Source organism: Pan troglodytes, chromosome 2 (genome assembly GCF_028858775.2).
Source record: "Pan troglodytes isolate AG18354 chromosome 2, NHGRI_mPanTro3-v2.0_pri, whole genome shotgun sequence".
Lineage (NCBI taxonomy): Eukaryota > Metazoa > Chordata > Mammalia > Primates > Hominidae > Pan > Pan troglodytes.
Window position 1 is genome coordinate 55,645,140 of NC_086015.1, and position 23,133 is coordinate 55,668,272.

General features: G+C 43.6%; 1 protein-coding gene and 1 non-coding gene across 9 annotated transcripts in view; one reads left to right on the plus strand and one right to left on the minus strand.

Annotated features, from left to right (window-relative positions):
• Positions 1-23,133, plus strand: part of RAD54L2 (RAD54 like 2) — a 127,385-nt gene that overhangs the window by 73,873 nt on the left and 30,379 nt on the right. For 7 of the 8 annotated variants that reach the window (XM_009445560.5, XM_009445558.5, XM_054681911.2 and 4 more), the window contains 4 exons: positions 17,495-17,696; positions 19,274-19,413; positions 20,212-20,328; positions 20,645-20,871. In XM_009445560.5, the coding sequence (XP_009443835.1) occupies positions 17,495-17,696; positions 19,274-19,413; positions 20,212-20,328; positions 20,645-20,871 (686 nt within the window). Of the gene's footprint in view, positions 1-17,494; positions 17,697-19,210; positions 19,414-20,211; positions 20,329-20,644; positions 20,872-23,133 lie in introns of all 8 variants that reach the window. The other variant, XM_009445562.5, reaches the window with a different exon arrangement.
• Positions 1,384-1,508, minus strand: LOC112208840 (U6atac minor spliceosomal RNA). Its single transcript, XR_002943394.1, has one exon. It is a non-coding gene; the product is annotated as a U6atac minor spliceosomal RNA (small nuclear RNA).

Sequence of the window (23,133 nt, forward strand, 5' to 3'; positions counted from 1 at the left end):
AAAAATTAGCCGGGCGTGGCGGCAGGCGCCTGTAGTCCCAGCTACTCTGGAGGCTGAGGCAGGAGAATGGCATGAACCCAGGAGGTGGAGCTTGCAGTGAGCCGAGATCGAGCCACTGCACTCCAGCCTGGGCAACAGAGCGAGACTCCGTCTCAAAATAAATACATAAATAAATAAAATGGATTTTGAGGAGGGAGAAGGGATGTGATTCTGCACTATAACATAAGACTTTACCTGTCTGAGCCCTTAGGGAAGGGTCACAATCCCCCGAGGCTACAAACAGATTTGTTCTCATTATTATTACCTGTATCTCATTCATTATTAAAGAATGAATCTTTGGGACTGGGCATGGTGGCTCACGCCTGTAATCCCAGCACTTTGGAAGGCCGAGATGGGCGGATCACTTGAGGTCAGGAGTTTTGAGACCAGCCTGGCCAACATGGTGAAACCCCATCTCTACTAAAAATACAAAAATTAGCTGGGCGTGCTAGCAGGCACCTATAATCCCAGCTACTCAGGAGGCTGAGGCAGGAGAATAAACCTGGGAGGCAGAGGTTGCAGTAAGCAGAGAATTGCTTAAACCTGGAGGCTGAGGTTGCAGTAAGCCAAGATTGTGCCACTGCACTCCAGCCTGGGTGACAAAAGCAAGACTCCATCTCAAAAAAAAAAAAAAAAAAAACAGAAAGAATGAATGAATAATTCTTTAATAATCTCCCCTTTTGGGATATAAAGAGAGGCTGCCAGTTGGAACCCCTAAGAGGGGCAGGAAGCCCAGCACCGATTGACATGACCCTTATACCAGCTCTAAATCCAACACATCAGGCAACTGCAGCATCTGGAACCATTTTATTCCTTCTAATGCATAATGGCAGGTGGAGGAATCACTGGCCCTTTAGTGATTCTGAGGTTTCCAAGAATAATATGCTTAAGGCTTTAATGCTATTTTTATTTCTTCCCATGTTTTACTCATACTTTGGGAAGTAAGCAAGAAAATATTTTATCACCTCTGTTCTCCTATTCAGATACCTAGCCCATTCCTTTAATAGATTTTTTTTTTTTCCCTTAGAGAGATGAGAGACCCTTGGAGGTAAAATTGTAAGAGGAGCTCTTGTTTCTTCTCCAACCTATTGTCACTTGAATCCTTTGGCAGTGCCTGGAAGGAAGGGTTCAGATGGGTTAACAGGGACCAAGGATTGCTTGTTGCCTTTTTTTTTTTTTTTAATTTTTGTGAGTACATAGTAGGTGTATATATTTATGGAGTATATGAGATGTTTTGATACATGCATACAATGCATAATAATCGCATTATGGAAGGTGGGGTATCCATCTCGTCAAGCATTTACTGTTTATGTTGCAAACAATCCAATTATATTCTTTTAGTTATAAAAGCTATGGTTCAATGCCTCAAAGTAGGTGGCTTTGCCTTAACTGTATGTGTATTGTCAGACTGAGGGCCTCTTTCTTCCTTGTCAAGGGGAGTGTTAACCTTTTCTCCTTTCTTTCTTTCTTTCTTTTTTTTTTTTTTTGATTGAGATGGAGTCTCACTCTGTTGCCCAGGCTGGAGTGCAGTGGCACAATCTTGGCTCACTGCAACCTCAGCCTCCGGGTTTAAGCAATTCTCTGCCTTCACCTCCTGAGTAGCTGGGATTACAGGTGCCAGCCACCACGCCCGGCTAATTTTTATATTTTTACTAACGACGAGTTTGACCATCTTGGCCAGGCTGGTCATGAACTCCTGACCTCGTGATCCACCCGCCTCGGGCTCCCAAAGTGCTGGGATTACAGGTGTGAGCCACCGCGCCTGGCCTACCTTCTCTCCTTTCATACAGTACTTTTGAATGAGCTGCAGCCATTTTCAGGTAGGACCTAGCTCTCTTTATGTTCTCTGGTCCCTGGGCGGTAGAGTTTCCCATCCTTAATGTGTGGTGATGGCTACGTATAAGATTGCTTCTGGAATTCTGGGAGATGGAAGGAATGAGGGAAATCAAACTAAATATGTGATTGAGCATTTATGTTTGGCTTTGGTATAAGGACTTTGGTTAAAGACATAAAATTAGTGGATCTTTTCTCATAACTGATGGAATAATGAAGTTGAGTGATTGGAGAAAGTGGGGGAGTACTTTTAAAAATCAGCTCAAGGCCGGGTACAGTGGCTCATGCCTGTAATCCCAGCACTTTGGGAGGCTGAGGCGGGCAGATCACCTGAGGTCAGAAGTTTAAGACCAGCCTGGCCAACACGGCAAAACCCCATCTTTACTAAAAAAACAGAAATTAGCTGGGCATGGTGGGCACCTGTAATCCCAGCTACTTGGGAAGCTGAGGCAGGAGAATCGCTTGAACCTAGGAGGTGGAGGTTGTGGTGAGCTGAGATTGCACCACTGCACTCCAGCCTGGGTGACAGAGCAAGACTCTGTCTCAAAACAAAACAAAACAAAACAAAACAAACAAACAAAAAAGAATCAGCTCAAATTTCTGAAGCAGTGATGCAGTGATGTTAGGTTTGGATATGTGAGATAACAGTGTTTTACATATTTGTAAATGTTATTTTTGTATTCTAGATATACTAATCCTTTGTTACTTATATACTTATGTTGTTAGTAACAGCTAGTCTGTGGCTTATGTTTTAACTTTGTTCATGATGGTCTTTGTTGTAAAAAAAAAAAAAACCTGTAATTTTACTGTAGTCAGTTTAAGCAATCTTTTCCATTGTTTCACAGTAATTTATTTCATGAGTGAAAAAGTAAGTGGACATAGGAGAGGCATACTTTAAAGATTGGAATATGATTTTCATCAGTGTCTTCAGTTTTAATTTGGATTTTAAAAGTTTGGACTTTCTGAAATTTTTCTTGATATTACCCTGTCTGTAAGATTTTAGTAGAAAAGGCATGTACTTTATTTTATTTATTTATTTATTTTTTTGAGACGAGTCTCGCTCTGTTGCCCGGGCTGGAGTGTGGTGGCGCAATCTTGGCTCACTGCAAGCTCTGCCTCCCGGGTTCATGCCATTCTCCAGCCTCAGCCTCCTGAGTAACTGGGACTACAGGCGCCTGCCACCACACCCAGCTAATTTTTTTATATTTTTAGTAGAGATGGGGTTTCACCACGTTAGCCAGTGTGGTCTCCATCTGACCTTGTGATCCACCCGCCTCGGCCTCCCAAAATGCTGGGATTACAGACGTGAGCCACCACGCCCGGCCCCACGCATGTGGTTTCATAACTCTGTGTTATTCAGAAATTTAACTAGAATCCTTCAAGTTATCAAACTTAGTCTTTCTTCTTTTACCTCTAGCTGAGACGTTCCCACTTTGTGGCTGGTTTGCTGAGAACATGGTAATTCTTGCCTATGGTTGCAGTGGTGGCCAAAAATCATCGTGATGCTGAGCAGAGTCAAAATTAATTCTGTCTTCAGTACAGGGATAGAATTTAAGATGGTTAAAAAGGCATGTAGGCCGGTCGTGGCGGCTCACGCCTATAATCCCAGCACTTTGGGAGGCTGAGGCGGGTGGGTCACGAGATCAGGAGTTCGAGACCAGCCTGGCCAACATGGCGAAACCCCGTCTGTAGTAGAAATACAAAAATTAGCTGGGCATGGTGGTGCGCACCTGTAATCCCAGCTACGGGAGGCTGAGGCAGGAGAATTGCTTGAACCTGGGAGGCGGAGGTTGCAGTGAGCTGAGATCATGCCACTGCATTCCAGCCTGGGCGATAGAGTGAGACTCTGTCTCCAAAAAAAAAAAAAAAAAAAAAGGTACGTAGTTGTGTTTAAGAATGATTGTTTTGTTACTACTGTTTTAGCGTTAATTCTGCTAAAGCAGTGATTCGCAACTGGGAATGATTTGGCCCTGAAGGGGACATTTGTCAATGTCTGGAGATATTTTTGGTTGTTACGATCAGGATGCTACTACTGGAATCGAGTGGATAGAGGTCAGGGATGCTGCTAAACGTCCTACAGCACCAGGATAGCTTCTCCCACCACAGCATTATCTAATCCCAAATGTTAGTAGTGCTAAGGTTGAGAAACCCCGTGTAGCCCTGCTATCTTTTAAAAATGGTTTGTAGTTGTTCCCATCCCTTGTGAGAGCTGAGTGGGAAGGCTGGCCATTTCATTTCTTCATGTTCTGTTTCTTTTTTTTTTTTCTCAAGAAACAGAGTTTTGCTCTGTTGCCCAAGCTAGAGGGCAGTGGAATGATCTTAGTTCCCTGTAACCTAGATCTCCTGGCCTCCAGTAATCCTCTCATGTTAGCCTTCCAAGTAGCTGTGACTATAGGCATGCGCCACCATGCCCAGCTAATTTTTTTTTATTTTTTGTAGATACAGGCTTTTGCTGTGTTCCTCAGCCTGGTCTCGAACTCCTGACCTCAAGCGATCTTTCTGCCTCAACCTCCCAAAGCGCTGGGATTACAAACATGAGCCACCCCACCCTGGCTTAGGTTGTTTCTTGAGCAGTCAGAATGATCTTGGTCCCCTTGCTCTCAGATCTCTTTTTTTTTTTGAAACAAGATCTTGCTCTGTTGCCCAGGTTGGAGTGCAGTGGTGCAATGATAACTCACTGCACCCTTGAACTCCTTGGCTTAAGTGAACCTCCCATCTTGGCCTTCTAGTAGCTGGAAATATAGGTATGTGCCACCATATCAGGCTAATTTTTTAAATTTTAGTAGAGACAAGGTATCATTGTGTTGCCCGGGCTGGTCTTGAACTCCTGGGCTCAAGCAATCTTCCTCTCTTGGCCTTCCAAAGTTCTGGGATTACAGGCGGGAGCCACTGGCGCCTGGCCTCTAATCTCATTTTTAAAGATATATTTAAATTAGAACCCCCTAACAGTCTTTAATATTAATGCTATGATGATTTTTTTCATCCCAGGGTGTAACTATGATGAGGAATTTTTTTTTTTCCTCAAACTGGCTTCATGACTATTTCAAAGGTGAATTACATTTTGGTTTGCATGAGTTTTTAATTAATAATTAATATTTTATTTTATTTTTCTGTGATGGAGTTTTGCTCTTGTTGCCCAGGCTGTAGTGCAATGGCGTGATCTTGGCTCACTGCAATCTCTGCCTCCTGAGTTAAAGCGAGTCTCCTGTCTCAGCCTCCCAAATAGCTGGGATTACAGGCACCCACGACCATGCCTGGCTAATTTTTTGTATTTTTAGTAGAGATGGGGTTTCACCATGTTGGCCAGGCTGATCTTGAACTCCTGACCTCAGGTGATCCACCCGCCTTGGCCTCCCAAAGGGCTGGGATTATAGGCGTGAGCCACTGCTCCCAGCCGGGCTTTTAATTTATTTAGGCGTCTTGGCAAATATATTGGCTTTGTATAACATGAAGAGTTAGGGAAAGCGTGGTCCACAGAGAATATCTACGTGTGGTTGTGGATGATAAATAAACATATTGAATAAGATCTGATATACCTCAGTGGATTTTTTATTCATACATATTTTACTCTAGTGGCAAAATTTTAAAACTAAGCTCATTTAAAATTAATTATTGAATGTCTGTTATGTGACAGGCATTTTTGTCAGGCATAATGATACAATGGTGAATGAGATGGACATAATCCCTGCCCTCAAGGAGCTACATTCTAGAAGGGAAGAGAGATGACAAATGTTTGATCAAATTACTAAAATTGGTAAGATCTTGGTAAAAATCATGTAGACAATAAAGGAGTGAGCCCCAGCAGTGGGGAGGAAGGGCCTATTTCAGCTAGAGTGGTCAGGAGTCTTCTGAGGAGGCAGCATTTGTACTTGTCTTTTCAAAACAATCAAGTTTTGGTTGTGGTTTTGTTCTTTTTTTAAACTTATGTCTGGTTTATAAAGAATATTACAATGTTTTTATTCTTAACATTATTTTTCATTTCTCTGTTTTATTAATCTGCTTTTTGTTTTCTTCCTACTACTTTTCTGGGGTTTAATTTCTAGTTCTTTCTCTAATTTCTTCTTTTTCAAAAAAAGTTTTTTAAAATTGATGCATAATGTACATATTTGGGGGGCACACGTGATAATTTAATACATTCATATTTTTCAAGATCAATTCAGTATAATTGGGATATCCATAACCTTCAATATTTATCTTTTCTTTATGCTAGAAACATTTAAATTATTCCCTTCTAGCTATTTTGAAATAATACAGTAGAGTATTGTATAGTCATCCTACTGATCTATCAAACACTAGGTCTTATTTCTTCTATTATACAGTATATTTATACCCATTAATCAATCTCTCTTCATCCTGTCTTCCCTACCCTTCCAACTTCTGGTATCTCTAATTTCTTGAGAAGAAAATTTATATCATTGATTTTTTACCTTTCATTCTTTTTAAACATGTTCATTTAAGGCTATGTATTTCCTTCTAAGCATAACTTTAGCAATATCATAAGTTTTTTTTTAAAAAAGTCAGCATTAATGTGTAATTTAAATACAATAAAACTCACATATTTCACATGTACATGACTATTGGTTGTATACATCCAGGTAATAATCAAGGTAAAGAAAATATCCACTGTCAGCTGGGCGTGGTGGCTCATGCCTGTAATCCCAGCACTTTGGGAGGCTGAGGTGGATGGATCACCTGAGGTGAGGAGTTCAAGACCAGCCTGGCCAACATGGTGAAACCCCGTCTCTACTAAAAATAGAAAAATTAGCTGGGCTTGGTGGTAGGCGCCTGTAATCCCAGCCACTTGGGAGGCTGAGGCAGGAAAATTGCTTGAACCCAGGAGGCGGAGGTTGCAGTGAATGGGGATCATGCCACTGTATTCCAGCCTGAGTGACAGAGTGAGACTCTGTCTCAAAAGAAAAGAAAAGAAAAGAAAAGAAAATATCCATGGTCCCAGAAATTCCTCTTTCTGGGCTTTAATTTTCCAGGCAACCAATGAACTGATTTCTGTCATTATAGATTAGCTTTGCCTATTCTAGAATTTGATGTAAATGAAATTATACAATACATATTCTTTTGTGTATGGCCTCTTTTGCTCAGCATAATGTCTGTGAGATTCATCTGTGTTGTTGCACGTGTCCATAGTTTGTTCCTTTTTATTGTTTAGTATTCCAATTGTATGAGCGTACTAAAACTTGTTTAACCATTCACCTGTTGATGGACACTTGACTCTTATGAATAAAGCTGCTCTGAACGTTCATCTAGAGATGGTTTGCTGTTTTTTTCAAAATTGTAGATATGTTTTCGTTTCTCTTAGATAAAATACCAAGAAGTGAATCGCTGGGTTATATAATAGATGTGTTTAACTTGATAAGAAACTGCCAAAGTGTTTCCCAAAGTGATTATACCACTCTTTACTCCTGCCAGCAGTGTATGAGAGTTCCAGGTGCCCCACATCTTCGTTAGCACTTGTTATTAGTTTTAGTTATTCTAGTGAGTGTCAAATGTCATCTCATATTTTAAATTTGCATTTTTCTAATGATATTGAGCATCTTTTCACATGTTCATTGGCTATTTGTATGTCTCTTTTTGTAAAGTATCTGTTTCTTCTCATTTGCCCCTTTTTATTGGATTCTGTATAGTCTTACTGAATTGTAAGAGTTTTAGAAATATATTCTAGGCCAGGTATGGTGACTCATGTCTGTAACCCCAGAGATTTGGGAGGCTGAGGCGGGAGGATTACTTGAGGCTAGGAGTTTAAGATCAGCCTGGGCAACATAGTGAGACCCTGTCTCTACAAAAAATTTAAAAATTAGCCAGGTGTGGTAGTGCTTGCCTGTAGTCCCAGCTGCTCAGGAGAACTACTTGACAGGAGGATCACCTGAACCTGGGAGTTTCAGGCTGCAGTGAGTGAGCCATGATTGTGCCACAGCACTTCAACTCTCGTGACAGAGCAAAATTCTGTCTCTAAAATATAAATACACACACCACATTTTAAATATATAATAAATAATGTATATTTAATACATACATGTTTCTAGATATGTAAGTCTTTTTTTTTGAGACGGAGTCTCACTCTGTCGCCCAGGCTGGAGTGCAGTGGTGCGATCTCGCCTCACTACAACCTCCGCTTCCCGGGTTCAAGCAATTCTCTTGCCTCATCCTCCGGAGTAGCTGGGACTACAGGCACGTGCCACCATGCCCAGCTAATATTTTGTATTTTTTTTTTTTAAGTGGAGACAGGGTTTCACCATGTTAGTAGCCAGGATGGTCTCGCTCTCCTGACCTCGTGATCTGCCTGCCTTGGCCTCCCGAAGTGCTGGGATTACAGGCGTGAGTCACTGCACCAGATTGTGGCCAGATTGTGACTTGATTTTCCTTTTTCTGTGGGTGTCTTTTGAGGAGCAGAGGTTTTAAATTTTGATGAAGTACATTTTACCAGTTTTTTTCTTTGTGATTTGAGCTTTTTGTGTCCTGCTTTATTAAATCTTTATTACAAAATTAGCCAGATGTGATGGTGTGTGTCTGTGGTCCAGCTACTCAGGGGCCTGAGGTGGGAGGATTGGTTGCTTGAATCCTGGAGGTGGTGGCTGCAGTGAGCATTGATTGTGCCACCGTACCCCCGAATGGGTGACAGAGCAAGACTCTGTCTGAAAAAATAAAGAAAGAAGGACAGAGAAACTATACTTAAGAAGTGTATCCAAGGAACTACAGTGGAGAGCCACATCCATATGTCAATTTGAGTTAGACAATAAGATCTTGGACTTTGAGCTGACACTGTAATGACTTGGGGGGGTTCTTCAGAGAGGGAAGTATATTTTGCATATGACAAGAATGTGAGTTACTGTGGCCAGAGAGTGGAATATGGCAGACTTTTTTCCATAGATAAATAAAACAATATCTTCTATCCCACATGCTTTTCTAGAGTTGACCTTGATACTCCTCCAATTGAGAGGTGGATTCTAATTTCTTTCCCTTGAATGTGGGTGGGAAATTGCTGAAGCTGCTGTGGGATAATATTCTAAGATTTTTCTAAGCTCTGTTTAATGGAGAAGGTCTGCTAGTATGCCTTTAAGATCTTCAGGAGGCCTCTTGTCTGTTGGAAAAGGTCTGTGAGGCACTATCTTTTTTGTTTGTTTGAGACAGAGTCTCGCTCTGTTGCCCAGGCTGGAGTGCAGTGGCGTGATCTCAGCTCACTGCAACCTCTGCCTCCCGGGTTCAAGCAATTCTCCTGCCTCAGCCTCCTGAGTAGCTGGGATTATAGGCACCCGCCACCACGCGTGGCTAATTTTTTGTATTTTTAGTAGAGGTGGGGTTTCACCATGTTGGTCAGGCCGGTCTCGAACTCCTGACCTCGTGATCCGTCTGCCTTGGCCTCCCAAAGTGCTGGGATTATAGGCGTGAGCCACCACGCCTGGTCTAGGCACTATCTTAAATATTTTTGAGACAGTAACAAAAGGTCTCATAGGCCTGCTCTGGATTCAATCTCTGTTTTTCATATTATTGCAGGTGACAGAGTTGCTAAAGTTTCTGACACATTGCAATGTGTCTCTCTTTTTTTTTTTTTCCAGTTTCCTATAACATTTTCCTTTATACTTTACCAACAATGTCCTTGCTGACCTGTAGGCTTTTACTACCGGTCTCCTCATGGCCTTTCCAGTTTTCCATTCACCACATTATCTCAAATAGTGTCATGGTTTAATTTTTTTGTGTGTGGCAGGACCAATATACCAAATTTCTATTTCAATTACTACTGGTGTGTCATAAATCACCCTGAAACTTAGTGGCTTTAAACAATATTATTTCTCTTGGCTTCTGAAGGTAAGCAATTTAGGAAGGTCCTGGCTGGCAGTCTTAACAGCTAGTCTATCTACATTGCTCTTGACTGAATTTTCTGGGCTATGGATCATATTTTCCTGTTTCTTTGCATATCTAGTGAATTTTGATTAAACAATGCATATCTCTGTGCATTATGTATTGTAGAGACTGCATTCTGCTGTTGTCCTCTGTATTTTTGTAAACTAAGAGTGAGATCTTAAGGTGTGTTCAGGCTCTGGTGCAGAGTTTTTGGCACACAGACATCGTAGCTTGTAGTGTGTGCATCCAGTTGCATCACATCAGGAGAAATATGGTGAGACTTTGAGTCTTTTTTTTAATTTTTTTATTTTAATAGACAGGGTCTTGCTCTGTTGCCCAGACTAGAGTGTGGTGCAGTGGTATAACCTTGGCTCCCTGTAGCCTCAACTTCCTGGGCTCAAGCGGTCCTCCCACCTCAGCCTCCAGGGTTGCTACAGGCCTGCACCACTATGCTCAGCTAATTTTTTTTTTTTTTTTTTTTTTTTTTTGTAGAGATGGCAGTTTCTCTATGTTGCCCAGTCTGGTCTTGAACTTCTGGGGTCAAGTGATCCTCCCACCTTAGCCTCCCAGAATGCTGGGATTACAGGCGTGAGCCACTGGGCCTGGTCCTACTGGTCTTTTTTTTTTTTTTTTTAACTTTTAGGTTCAGGGGTACATGTGTGCGTTTGTTATATAGGTAAATTGCATGTCTCAGGAGTTCAGTTCATCTTTTTTATACAATAGGAGAGAGAAGAGATGGAACCCCTGGGGAAAGAGTCCTGGAAGTGTTTGTACCTTGTACCTTCATTGAATGTAATGTAGGAATTTTTCTTTCAAAGCTACTCATTTGCCTAGTCAAATTTATAGTGGTGGTGTTCATAATTCATTCCCAAGAAACTTATGTAAGTGTTCTTTGGTGTTTATATAACTCTTGTGGTTACTGCTCACAGCTGGCTCACGTGAAGGAGAAAGTTCAGGGGTATTTGCAACTAGGCCTGATTCTGTAATCCTGAACTGTGGTAGTAATAGTCATTGACTCTTAAACTATGCAGATACTAATTTAATTTACATTTGTTGTCTGTCAAAGCACATGTCTCTTTACCTCCTTATTGAACTTTTTTTCTTTTCTCTCAGTAACTGTTGGTGGGTTATAGTCTAGAATCTGGGGAAGGGCTATTTTTTGGAAGTTATATTATTTTGCTTAGGTTGTGAATTCACTTGATTCAGTGTTCAGAAGGTAAAAAAAAAAAAACAACACAGTGAAAAGTTACATTTTGACTGAAGGAAATTTAATTATAGAATTTTTGAAATAACAGATTTTTTATTAAGAATAGTTTATTAAAGGTATAGCATCTATTATAATGTTATGTAAATCATAATCATCATGAAACAGCAAAAATGAAGCACTTGAAAGACATTTATTTACATGACAATGAACTTTAAATATTAGCACATCTGTAAACTAAATTCCTTTAATAAGCTAAAAGTAGTTGTTGAACCCAGAAGCTGAGGATTCATTCAAAGAATGCTGGGTGGTAAGGAACTGGTTTAGACATGTATCATCTGTATAAGGCATGAGAATTAAATATACTGTGCCTGATGATTTTAAAATTGTTACTGCACTTGGCCACATTCAGCCTCACGTCAGACAGGAGTTCACAGTGGGCCACAAGCCTTATAACTTGGGATGAATGTTTGATAATAAATCTGTTGGTGATATTGAAAGGTCAGCAGGTTCCATTCTTTCTCCTCCCGGAAACAGCCCATTCCACAAGGCAGAAGCCAGAACAAGGAAATACAGCAGTTGGCAAAAAGTTCCCCCCTGCCCAGCAGATCAATTTCAAACCCTCTGGACTTGCCCTCTATTCTCTGACTCTGTCCTATCTGCCTACTCTCTAATCTTGCCTCCAACTGTTCCTCCAAGTGATTGCTCAATAAATTTGCTTGTGAAATAGAAACAAAACAAAAAAGACCAGGAGAGCATCAGAGGTCATTATCAGAATCAGGCCAGAGGACCCAGCAAAACACTAAGTTGAAGTGTGCCAACCCAGCCTCAAGTGTAGTTGGTATGTTGTAGGCCAAGTTGCAGTATTGGTGGAAGTAGTCATTTAGCAGTAGATATCCTCTCTTGGGGAGTCTGCTGCCCAGCCAACTGTTTGGGATGAGGAATTTGATGGCCTCTCCTTTTAGGAGGGAAGAATTCAGGGCTGTGAAGTAGGAAGAAGTTGACAGCAGTATTATGTGAAAATGCTGTGGAAGTGTTAGGTCTTTGGAGGGGTAGAGGGCCAGAAAGAATGATAGTTCTTTTAAAGGAAAACAGGGAATTGCTGAACTTGCTCAAATCTGATGTTTCAGGTGGAAATTGGAGAGCACTGTTTGAAGAGGTTAGTGAATTTGAGAGGGCAGCTAGTCACACTTGGAGCTCTACTTTGAAACTTCTCTTTTAGTTCTCATGTCTGGCTGGGCACATAAGCAATGGCCCTTTGTTTCCTCAGCAGGTAGAACATGTCCATGAGCCAAGGCTCACACACACAGTACATTCCTAGTGCTGCTTGCCACCCTAGCCTCTGCTTTCTTTGGGAGGCTTTTTGTAATAGGCCTATTACAGACCGGTGGTAATGGAGAAAGGAGTGTGACATATTAACCTCTTGTTTATGTTAATGGTATTGCAGTGTCCCATCATGAGCATTTCTTGTCTGATGCCTTTCTTGACCATTTCTCCTTTGCTTTTTGAAAAGCAAAAGCTGTCTACCCGAAACCGTCTCTCAGTTGAGGACCAAGGAAGTTGCTGCCAGTGCTGCTGCAGGGGAGTGAATCATCCTGGGCATCCACATGCGAGACCCACCCATCTGTCCACTTTTACAGTAATCACATTAGTCTCCCATGTCCACCCAAACACCAGGGCAGTGGAAAGTAGAATGCCAGGAAGGAGAGGGTTGGGAGTAGTCTTACCCAGGACAGGGGTTGACTTCTGTACCAGCATCCAGAGAAGGATCTTGGATCCTCACCTAAGTCTCCCTTGGATGAGGAGCTCCAGGAAGGGGACAGGAAAGTGGTTGTTGGGTTGGAAGGTCCTTCTTGTTGCTGCTTTACTTCCTTCATTTTAGCTGGTGCCTACCCATTCTGTTATTTCAAACCCAGGTCTCGCTCTTCCCAAGGAAGCGCCCCAATGCCCAGCCAGTAAGGCTGGATTTGGTGTTTTTTCCTCAAGTGTTACTGCTCTTGGGCACTTTCCATATAGCATATGTGTTTCCCCATGTGGTCTATTCCACTGTGCCTTGGCACAGGGCCTGGTACCTAGCAGATGTTCATATGTGTGTTGGGCTAAATTGAAAGCAGGGAGCAGGAGAGGCAACAGTGGCTGGTTTGTAGTAGTCTCACGTGGAGAGGTTTAACATGAAAGTGTAGTCTACAATTTCATGGAGGCAGTATGTGTGTGTAAGAAACATTCATTTTGTGACAACAAGATGCAGTTTGCACATGTCATTTCTGCTTCCCCCTTTGCTTTCTTATTTCTGATCTTTGATTGGGAAATATAATTGAGATTTGAATTCTCTACACAAATGTCATCACTCAGCATGTCTGACCAAGGCCCCCAAGCTTTGCATGCTCCCAGACCATTCAATGTAGTTGGGAGTATGGAATTCCACGGAGTTAGGCAGATAAGGGTTTGAAGAATAGTATCTTCCACAAGATAACCATTGACATCCCTATTTTGCAGATGTGGGAACTGTGGCTCAGAGAAGTTGCGTCCATAAACATAGAGCTACAGGATTTAAAGCCAGTACTGCCTAAATGCAAAGCTTATACTTTTAACTGCCTGCTCCTGTTTTTCTGCTTATTTCTTATATACCCATGGGCAAATATTTATAACTTCTCAGGGCTTCAATGTCTCATATTTAGAATTAGGGGAGCAAAGGCCGGGTATGGGGGCTCATGCCTGTAATCCCAGCACTTTGGGAGGCTGAGGTGGGTGGATCACGAGGTCAGGAGATCGAGACCATCCTGGCTAACACGGTGAAACCCCATCTCTACTAAAAATACAAAAAAAATTAGCCGGGCATGGTGGTGGGCACCTGTAGTCCCAGCTACTTGGGAGGTGGAGGCAGGAGAATGGTGTGAATCTGGGAGGTGGAGCTTACAGTGAGCTGAGATTGCGCCACACTGCACTCCAGCCTGGGTGACACAGCGAGACTCCGTCTCAAAAAAAAAAAAAAATTTAGGGGAGCAAAAATTCTCATATTTAGAATTAGGGGAGCAAAAGTCTCGTAGAGTTATTATAAGGGAGAAAGGAGGTAATGTAAAAAACAATCCATACCTCATACCTGGAATAGTAGTAGTCATAGTAAAAGCAGCAGCTGTTTTTTGTTTGTTTGTTTGTTTTTTAAATATAGTGTTTACTATGTGGCAGACATTGTTTTAGTTCTTTCTTTCTGGTGTGTGTGTTTTTCTTTCTTTTTTTTTTTTTTTTAAGACAGGGTCTTGCTCTGTTGCCTGGGCTGGAGTACAGTGAGTGGCGTGGTCATGGCTCACTGCAGCCTCCACCTCCCAAGCTTAAGCAATCCTCCTGCCTTAGCCTCTTGAGTAGCTGGGACTACAAGCACAAGTGCATGACACCATGCTCATTTTAATTTAATTTAGTTTATTTTCTTTCTTTTTTTTGAGAGATGGGGTTTTGCTATGTTGCCCAGGCTGGTCTCAAACTCCTGGGCTCAAGCAATTCCCTGACCATGGCCTCCCAAAGTGCTGGGATTACAGGCGTGAGCCACACTTGGCCTGTTTTAGTTCTTAATTTAGGCTATCTTATAAAATCATCACCACAACCGTTAGAGGTTACTACAATTGTTCTCCTCCAGTCCGTTTTTAAACATGAACAGAAAGGTATAATAACGGGCATAGCTGGAGTTCACACTCCATCAGTCTGGCTCCAGTGTCCTTACTGAACCCCTATGCCATGTTAACTCGTGGCAAACATTAGTTTTGAACTTCATGCTGTTCTAGAATCTGGCATCAACATGAAAGGGACCATAAGGAAACTGGAGTAGTAATATGACAAGGAGGAGGCCATACCAAGCTATGGAGGGTAAGCAGTAACATGGATACTCACAATTCCCTGATTCAGCCAGTGAGTGGTAAGACAGCCCATATGTTATTTCTTAGTGGTGGCTGAGTGCATAGGATGATGACCCATGGTACATCATTCTTTTGGCCTAGGGAACATCAGCTTACAGGTTCATTCATCAAGACTTAATGACAGCCCCACCTCTCTTTACCAAAGGCTCTCAGGTTGAATGTTTCTTACCCCAAAGACACTTGACTACATACTCATAGAAAAAAAGTTGAATAAATAAATAAATGGGAGGCCGGGCACAGTGGCTCACTCCTGTAATCCCAGCACTTTGGGAGGCTGAAGTGGGCGGATCACTTGAGGTCGGGAGTTCGAGACCACCCTGACCAACGTGGAGAAACCCCATCTCTACTAAAAATACAAAATTAGCTGGGCGTGGTGGCACGTGCCTGTAATCCCAGCTACTCGGGAGGCTGAGGCAGGAGAATCGCTTGAACCCGGGAGGCGGAGGTTGAGGTGAGCTGAGATCGTGTCATTGTATTCCAGCCTGGGCAACAAGAGTGAAACTCCATCTCAAGCAATCAATCAATAAATAGGACAATTCTTCCCTATAGAAAAATTCCAAATAATAAATGTAGAAGAAAAGAGGAAAATAGAAAACCACCATTAACATACCACAGTAATAATTGGCTCTAGGTAAGACCCACTGATGAACATTAAAATTAGTGGGTGAGGCTTGGTGCAGTGGCTCATGCCTATACTCCAAGCACATTGGGAATGTGAGGCAGAAGGATCACTTGAGGCCAGGAGTTTGAAACCAGCCTGGCCAACATATCGAGACCTTGTCTCTATAAAAAGAAAAAAAAAATTAGCTGGGTGTGATGGCATGCACCTGTAGTCCCAGCTACCTGAGAGGCTGAGGCTGGGAGATCGCTTGAGTCCAGGAGTTTGAGGCTACAGTGAGGTATGATTGTGCCACTGTACTGCAGCCTGGGCATCAGAGCAAGACCCTATCTCTTACAAAAAAAAATAGTGTTAAAGGTCATGAGAGACCAGAATAGACTGAGAAGCTGCCATAGTTTAGAGGAGACTAAGGTGACATGACAGCTAAATGCAACATAGTATCCTGGATGGGGTCCTGTAACAGAAAAAAGGATATTAATGGAAAACTGGTGAAATCCCAATAAAGTCTATAGTTAAAAGCAAACAATAAGCCACCAGCCCTCCGACCCCGCCGACCCCACCAAAAAAAAACAACCAAAAAAACCCCACAAAGTTCCTGGGTCCTTCCTGCCTGAGATCCAAATGGCATTGTCTAGAGCACCTCAGTTCTGGCATTTATATTCTAGTTCTGAATTCTTGTTACCTTTGGGAAAGACCTTTTGGTTGTGTAGTGCCTGTGTCTGGGAGGCTCTGATGAATTTGGGGACAGGCTTGTGGTCTATGTGACTCTCAAAGCCTGCCTACCCAGTGAACAGAATGCTACTCAGCAGGCTGAGGACAGGGGTATGCACATGGATCCGCCTACTCCAACCCCAGTCCTTGCTGGTATTGGATGTTACAAATGACATTCCCTCTGCCAGGAATCTCCCCTGGACCCCCAACGATCTTTTTTTTTTTTTTTTTTTTTTAAGAGGGAGTCTCATTATGTCGCCCAGGCTGGAGTGCAATGGTGTGATCTTGGCTCACTGCAACCTCCGCCTCCTGGGTTCAATTGATGCTCCTGCCTTAGCCTCCCGAGTAGCTGGGATTACAGGCGCCCGCCACCATGCCTGGCTAATTTTTGTATTTTTAGTAGAGACTGGGTTTTGCCGTGTTTGCCAGGCTGGTCTCGAACTCGTGACCTCAGGTGATCCTCCCGCCTCAGCCTATCAAAGAGTTGGGATTACAGGCATGAGCCACCGCACCCAGCCCCCAACTATCTTTTAAGGCATTACCTTTAGACATTCTGCTTATCTTTCAAGGCCTGACTCACATTTTACCTCCCATATAGTTCCTTCATGATCATTACATGTATTAGTATCTTTCAAATTCCTGTGATGTCTTCAACCTTAAAGTTCTTTATATCTGTTGATCTGCCCTTCCTGTGATACATAGCACACCTTGCCATGTTGAGTCTGTGTTTGTACATGCCCTGTCTCCCTAAGCAGAACACAAACTTCTTGAAGGGAAGGAGTCTTACAAAACCTTCTAAACTTCATGAGGGGAAGGAATCTTACAAATATCCCTTGAAGCGTCTAGGATAGTGCTTGCCATAAGCCCTCATGAAATGATTGGCAAGTTTGAGTGAGTGAATGCTTTAAGACAGATGAGAGGTGAATGGACTTGCTTAGAGTCATACCACTGGGTATGAGCTATATTTGGAGCCTAGCTGCTCAGTTTGTCCCTTTCTGAGCATTCTGAGGCCATGAAACTTACTAACTCTGATCATAGCACTAAACTACAGTAAGAGTGATGGCTATCATTTGTTGTGGGCTTACTCTGGGCCAGGCTTGGTTCTAGGCATGCACACTATGCAGTCCTCACAATAGCTCTGAGGTATGGGCCTCACTATCCTCATTTTGTAGATACATCCACTGATGTTCAGAGAGATATAAAGAATTTGCCTTAGATTACCAGCTAATAAGTTGCTGAGTTGAGATTTGAACCCAGGTGTGTCTGTCATCCAGACTCATTCCCCCTCACCCCTATAAAGCAATGTCTTTCCCCTTGTTTTTTCAGACCCATCCCTGGAAGGCATGTGTGGCACTGAGCATGCCCAGTTGGGAGAAGATGGGCAGCAGCCGCCGCGGTGCGCTTCAACTACCTCATCTCAGTCTGAGCCTTCAGAGCAGCTTAGGCGCCACCAAGGCAAGAACCTAGCCTCCGAGGACCCCAAAAAGAAGAGAGCTCAGAAGCCCTCCCACATGAGAAGAAACATACGGTGAGCCATGCTCTGTGTAAGAGGAGAGGGAAAGGAATAGAGATTTTACCTTCATCTTAAGGCTGTCAATAGCAAAAAGACTGATTTGGGAAGGACGGTTCTCTCTCCAAAGGAGAAAAGTGTCAGGTGTGTGTCTTCATTAATAGTGAAGGTGCAGCTCAGGATCACTGGACTTGGGCATTCAGAGGACTGTAGGGAGAATGAGAAAGGCCTTGACCACTGCTGGAGGGTCTTCTACTCTCTGGAGGCCCCAGGTGGCAGCCCGAAGATGATAGGGTGCTCTGAGCTGGACTTTCCGGTTTTTCCTCTATTTTTCCTTATGTCTCAAAACAAGAGGAGACTTTATAAAGTTGAGTTCTCATCTTCTTAGACGTCAACTTCAAATGGTAGAGGACTGTCTGACCCAAAGCAAGACTCCTTCTAAGAGCAAAAATGTGAACTTCTTTAACTATCCAAATCCCCAACAGTTCTTCCTTCCATCAAATAACAATGTGTGCCATTGAAAAGAAATGAATGATATCTTTTTCTCCTCCTGCCTCCACTTAAAAAAAAAAAAACGACAACTTGAAATATTACTCTGAGTTTGAAAATAATACAGAATCCCTGTAACCCTAGTTTCTTTTCTTTTCTTAATTAATTAATTTATTTTTTTTGAGATAAAGTCTCTCTGTTGCCCAGGCTGGAGTGCAGTGGCGTGATCTCGGCTCACTGTAACCCCCACCTCCCGTGTTCTAGCGGTTCTTGTGCTTCAACCTCCTGAGTAGCTGGAACCATAGGTGCCCGCCACCACACCTGGCTAATTTTTGTATTTGTAGTAGAGACAGGGTTTTGCCACGTTGGCTGAACTGGTCTCGAACTCCTGGCTTCAAGTGAACTGCCCACCTTCGCCTCCCAAAGTGCTGGGATTTCAGGCATGAGCCACTGTGCCCGGCCAATCCTAATTTCTTTTCTACATGACAACACTATTTTTTTTTCTTGAGATGAAGCCTCACTCTGTCACCCAGGCTGGAGTACAGTGGTGCAGTCTTGGCTCATTGCAACCTCTGCCTCCCAGGTTCAAGCGATTCTCCTGCCTCAGCCTCCTGAGTAGCTGGGACTACAGGTGTGCACCACCACACCTGGCTAATTTTTGTATTTTTAGTAGAGACGGGGTTTTGCCGTGTTAGCCAGGCTGGTCTCGAACTCCTGATCTCAGGTGATCCACCTGCCTCAGCCTCCCAAAGTGCTGGGATTACAGGCGTGAACCACCACGCCTGGCCAACAACACTATTTTTAATACTGCTTTTCAGCTTTGTGAATCAAATATTACTCTAGTTTATTCTTGATCTGTTATGTGGAGAGATGAGTTGGCAGGTCGGGGAGTTAAATAATATAGAAAGTATTAGCCTAGAGCCATCTGAGTTTAATATCCTGTTTTTTGAATGCTGCTCCTTGCATGGGTATGGTGGGGCTGATGTGGCTTCTCCTTCTCCCGCCTCGACTCTGAGATCATCAATGGCTATTTCTCTCTTTAGCTTGCCATTACATTGCCCAAATCTTAATTGAACCCAAGTGCTGTCTCTTATGTGAATGTTTAGAAAGCTACTCCGGGAGGATCAATTGGAGCCTGTTACCAAAGCAGCACAGCAAGAAGAGTTGGAAAGAAGGAAGCGCCTGGAGCAGCAGAGGAAAGATTATGCAGCCCCTATTCCTACTGTTCCGCTGGAGTTCCTCCCTGGTAAGCAGTGGACATGGCAGGGAAGGCCCTTTGCTTCAGGAGGAAGAAGCCCTAGGTGCACACAGTGGTCAAAAGCAGATCTGGAATAAGACTGTGGCCTCTCGGCTGGGCGCGGTGGCTCACGCCTGTAATCCCAGCATTATGGGAGGCTGAGGCGGATGGATTGCCTGAGTTCAGGAGTTCGAGACCAGTCTGGCCAACATGGTGAAACCCCGTCTCTACTAAAAATACAAAAAAAAATTAGCCGGGCGTGGTGGCGTGAGCCTGTAATCCCAGCTACTAGGAGGCTGAGGCAGGGGGAATAGCTGGAACCAGGGAGGTGGAGGTTGCAGGGAGCTGAGACTGCGCCACTGTACTCCAGCCTAGGCGACAGAGTGAGACTCTATCTCAAAAAAAAAAATAAATAAATAAAAATAATTGTGGCCTCTCAGGAATCCTTTAAAGTCATTCAGCTTCTTGAGAGCACACAATCAGAAGAAGATCATTTAAAAAGCTAAAATGAATAAAAATGTACTCTTTAAATAGGTTTTATCTAGATTTTTCCTCATAACTTTGGATTTTAACTTACCAAAGGATTGGGACCTTTTCTGGTGGTCAGGTGGATAGCAGGAAGGAAAAACCAGTAGAGAAAGGGAATTTGGAAGGAGGGCTGAGGTTTTTGAGATGGGCTCTGCTTCTCTTCTCAGTGGATACTCCCCATGAGAGCTATAAAAGAAAAGGGGTGGTGAATTGTTTTGGGAAATATGTTAGAGCCAAATGTGGTCTTGACACCGTTCCCTTCCATTTTGCTTTTCCTAGAGGAAATTGCTTTAAGGGCAAGTGACGGTCCCCAACTGCCTCCTCGGGTCTTGGCCCAGGAAGTCATTTGTTTGGACAGTAGCAGTGGCAGTGAGGATGAAAAAAGCAGTCGAGATGGTAAGATCAAACCAGGTGCCTCCCTTTCTTCCGACCTGGTGTTCATGCTGAGATCGGCTATACTTTGAAAAGAGTCCAGTCCTTCCTCCTTCAATTTGGGATGTGGCTTTGACTAATTTCCCTGTGTCTCCTTGGTAAATATAAGTTTTTTGCTTGTCTTAACTTGAAGCTGAAAGAGAGAAATAGTGAAAGTCAAAATTTTAATAAGTGTTGACAAGTTCTAACTTTAAGTTTCTGTAGTCTTCTGCTCTGACTGTGTGCAGTAAATTATCTTCACTCCCTGGATTTTTGGTTTTGCTTTTTTTTGCTGTCTCAGAGGTGATTGAACTGAGCTCTGGAGAGGAGGACACTCTGCACATTGTGGACAGCAGTGAATCTGTCAGTGAAGATGATGAGGAAGAAGAGAAGGGTGGCACCCATGTCAATGATGTCTTAAACCAGCGTGACGCCCTTGGGCGGGTCCTTGTCAACCTAAACCACCCTCCAGAGGAGGAAAATGTCTTCCTTGCCCCACAGTTGGCACGGGCTGTGAAACCTCATCAGGTACAGCAAACCTTGACTGTTTTCTCCTTTTCCTTTTTGTTTCCTTGTTGTGAACATTGCCTGCTGGTGGTTATTAGCGTCACAGCCTGTGAAGTACTTGTTTGGTACCAAGAGCAGCTTGTTCAGCTGTTGGAAAGACCTGATACTTCCTTCTAGCAGTTGATGTTTCAGGATTCCTGATGAATAGGAAGGGACAGGGAAAGGGAAGAGACAAGCTTCAGGTTTGCCCTACCCTGTAGAAAGCACTGGATCTCTTGACCTAATAATTTGAGCCTCTTTCTGTGGGATCCCATGACTGAGGTGCTCTCTGGTGAGCAGTGCTTTGATTAGGAAGGTCTGGATCTAGAAGAGATGTGAGAGTCAGAAGATGGGGGGACTTTCTGGTAGGAGGGAGTAGAGTAGTTTGTGTTGATCCAGAGCCTGGAACCAGGACTAGTGAGTAGAAGTACCATGAAGACAGACATTGACTCAGTTTACGATTAAGAACTCTTTTTTTTTTCTCCTGAGACAGGGTCTTGCTCTGTTGCTCAGGCTGGGACTATAGGCCTATACCACCACACCCAGCCAATTTTTTTTTTTTTTTTTGTAGAGATGAGGTTTTGCCACGTTGCCCAAGCTGATCTTGAACTCCTGAGCTCAAGCGATCCACCTGCCTCAGCCTCCCAAAGTGCTGGGATAACAGGCCTAAGCCATTATGCCTGGCTGAAAACTCTTTGTTTTTGAGACAGGCTCTTGCTCTGTCGCCCAGGCTGGAGTGCAGTGATCACGACTCACTGCAGCCTTCACTTCCTGGGCTCAGGTGATCCTCCACCTCAGCCTAAGTAGCTGGGACTACAGCCTCATGCCACCATGCCCAACTAATTTTTAATTTTTTTGTAGAGACGAGGTCTCACTATGTTGCCTAGTCCGGTTTTGAACTCCTGAGCTCAAACAATCCTCCTGCCTTGGCCTCCCAAAGTGTTAGGATTACAGGCGTGAGCCACCATGCCTGACCTGTCTAACTGTATTTTTGTACCCATTAACCAACGTCTCTTCCTCCCCCTCCTCTCCCTTCTCAGCCTCTGGTAATTACCATTCTATTTTCTACTTCCATGAGATCAACTTTTTTAGTTCTCCCACATGAGTGAGAATGTGTGATGTTTGTCTTTCTGTGCCTGGCGGGTTTCATTTAACATAATGACCTCCAGTTCCATCCATGTTGCTGCAAATGACAGGATTTCATTTTTCGTGGCTGAATAATATTCCATTGTTCATAGGCACCACATTTTCTTTATCCTTTCTTCCACTGATAGACACTTGGGTTGATTACGTATTTTGGCTATTGGGCATAACTCAGCTTAAAAACTCTTCTGTTGTTGTTGTTGTTGTTGTTGAGACGAAGTCTCACTCTGTAGCCCAGGCTGGAGTGCAGTGGCACAATCTCGGCTCACTCCAATCTCCGCCTCCCAGGCTCAAGCGATTCTCCTGCCTCAACCTCCCAAGTAGCTGGGATTACAGTTGTGCACCACTGCACCCGGCTAATTGTTTGTATTTGTAGTAGAGCTGGGGTTTCACCATGTTCACCAGGATGGTCTTGAACTCCAAACCTCAGGTAATCTGCACACCTCGGCCTCCCAAAGCGCCAGGATTACAGGCACGAGCCATCGTGCCCAGCCTTAAGAACTCTTTAACAGGCCAGGCATGGTGGCTCGTGCCTGTAATCCCAGCACTTTGGGAGGCCGAGGTGGGTGGATCACCAGGGCAGGAGATTGAGACCATCCTGGCCAACATGGTGAAACCCCGTCTCTACTAAAAATACAAAAATTAGGTGGGCATGGTGGTGCGTACCTGTAGTCCCAGCTACTCTGGAGGCTGAGGCAGGAGAATCACTTGAACCGGGGAAATGGGAGGTTGCACTGAGCTGAGATCGCGCCATTGCACTCCAGCTTGGGTGACGGAGCAAGACTCCGTCTCAAAAAAAAAAAAAAAAAACTCTTAGCAATAGGGACTACTTCTATGTGGCTGGGCACAGTGGCTCATGCCTGTAATCCTAGCACTTTGAGAGACCGAGGGGGGCAGGTCACCTGAGGTCAGGAGTTCAAGACCAGCCTGGGCAACATGGTGAAACCCTGTCTCCACTGAAAATACAAAAATTAGCTGGGCATGGTGGTGCATGCCTGTAATCCCAGTTACTCTGGAGGCTGAGGCAAGAGAATTGCTTGAACCCGGGAGGCAGAGGTTGCAGTGAGTTGAGATAGCACCACTGCACTCCAGCCTGGGTGA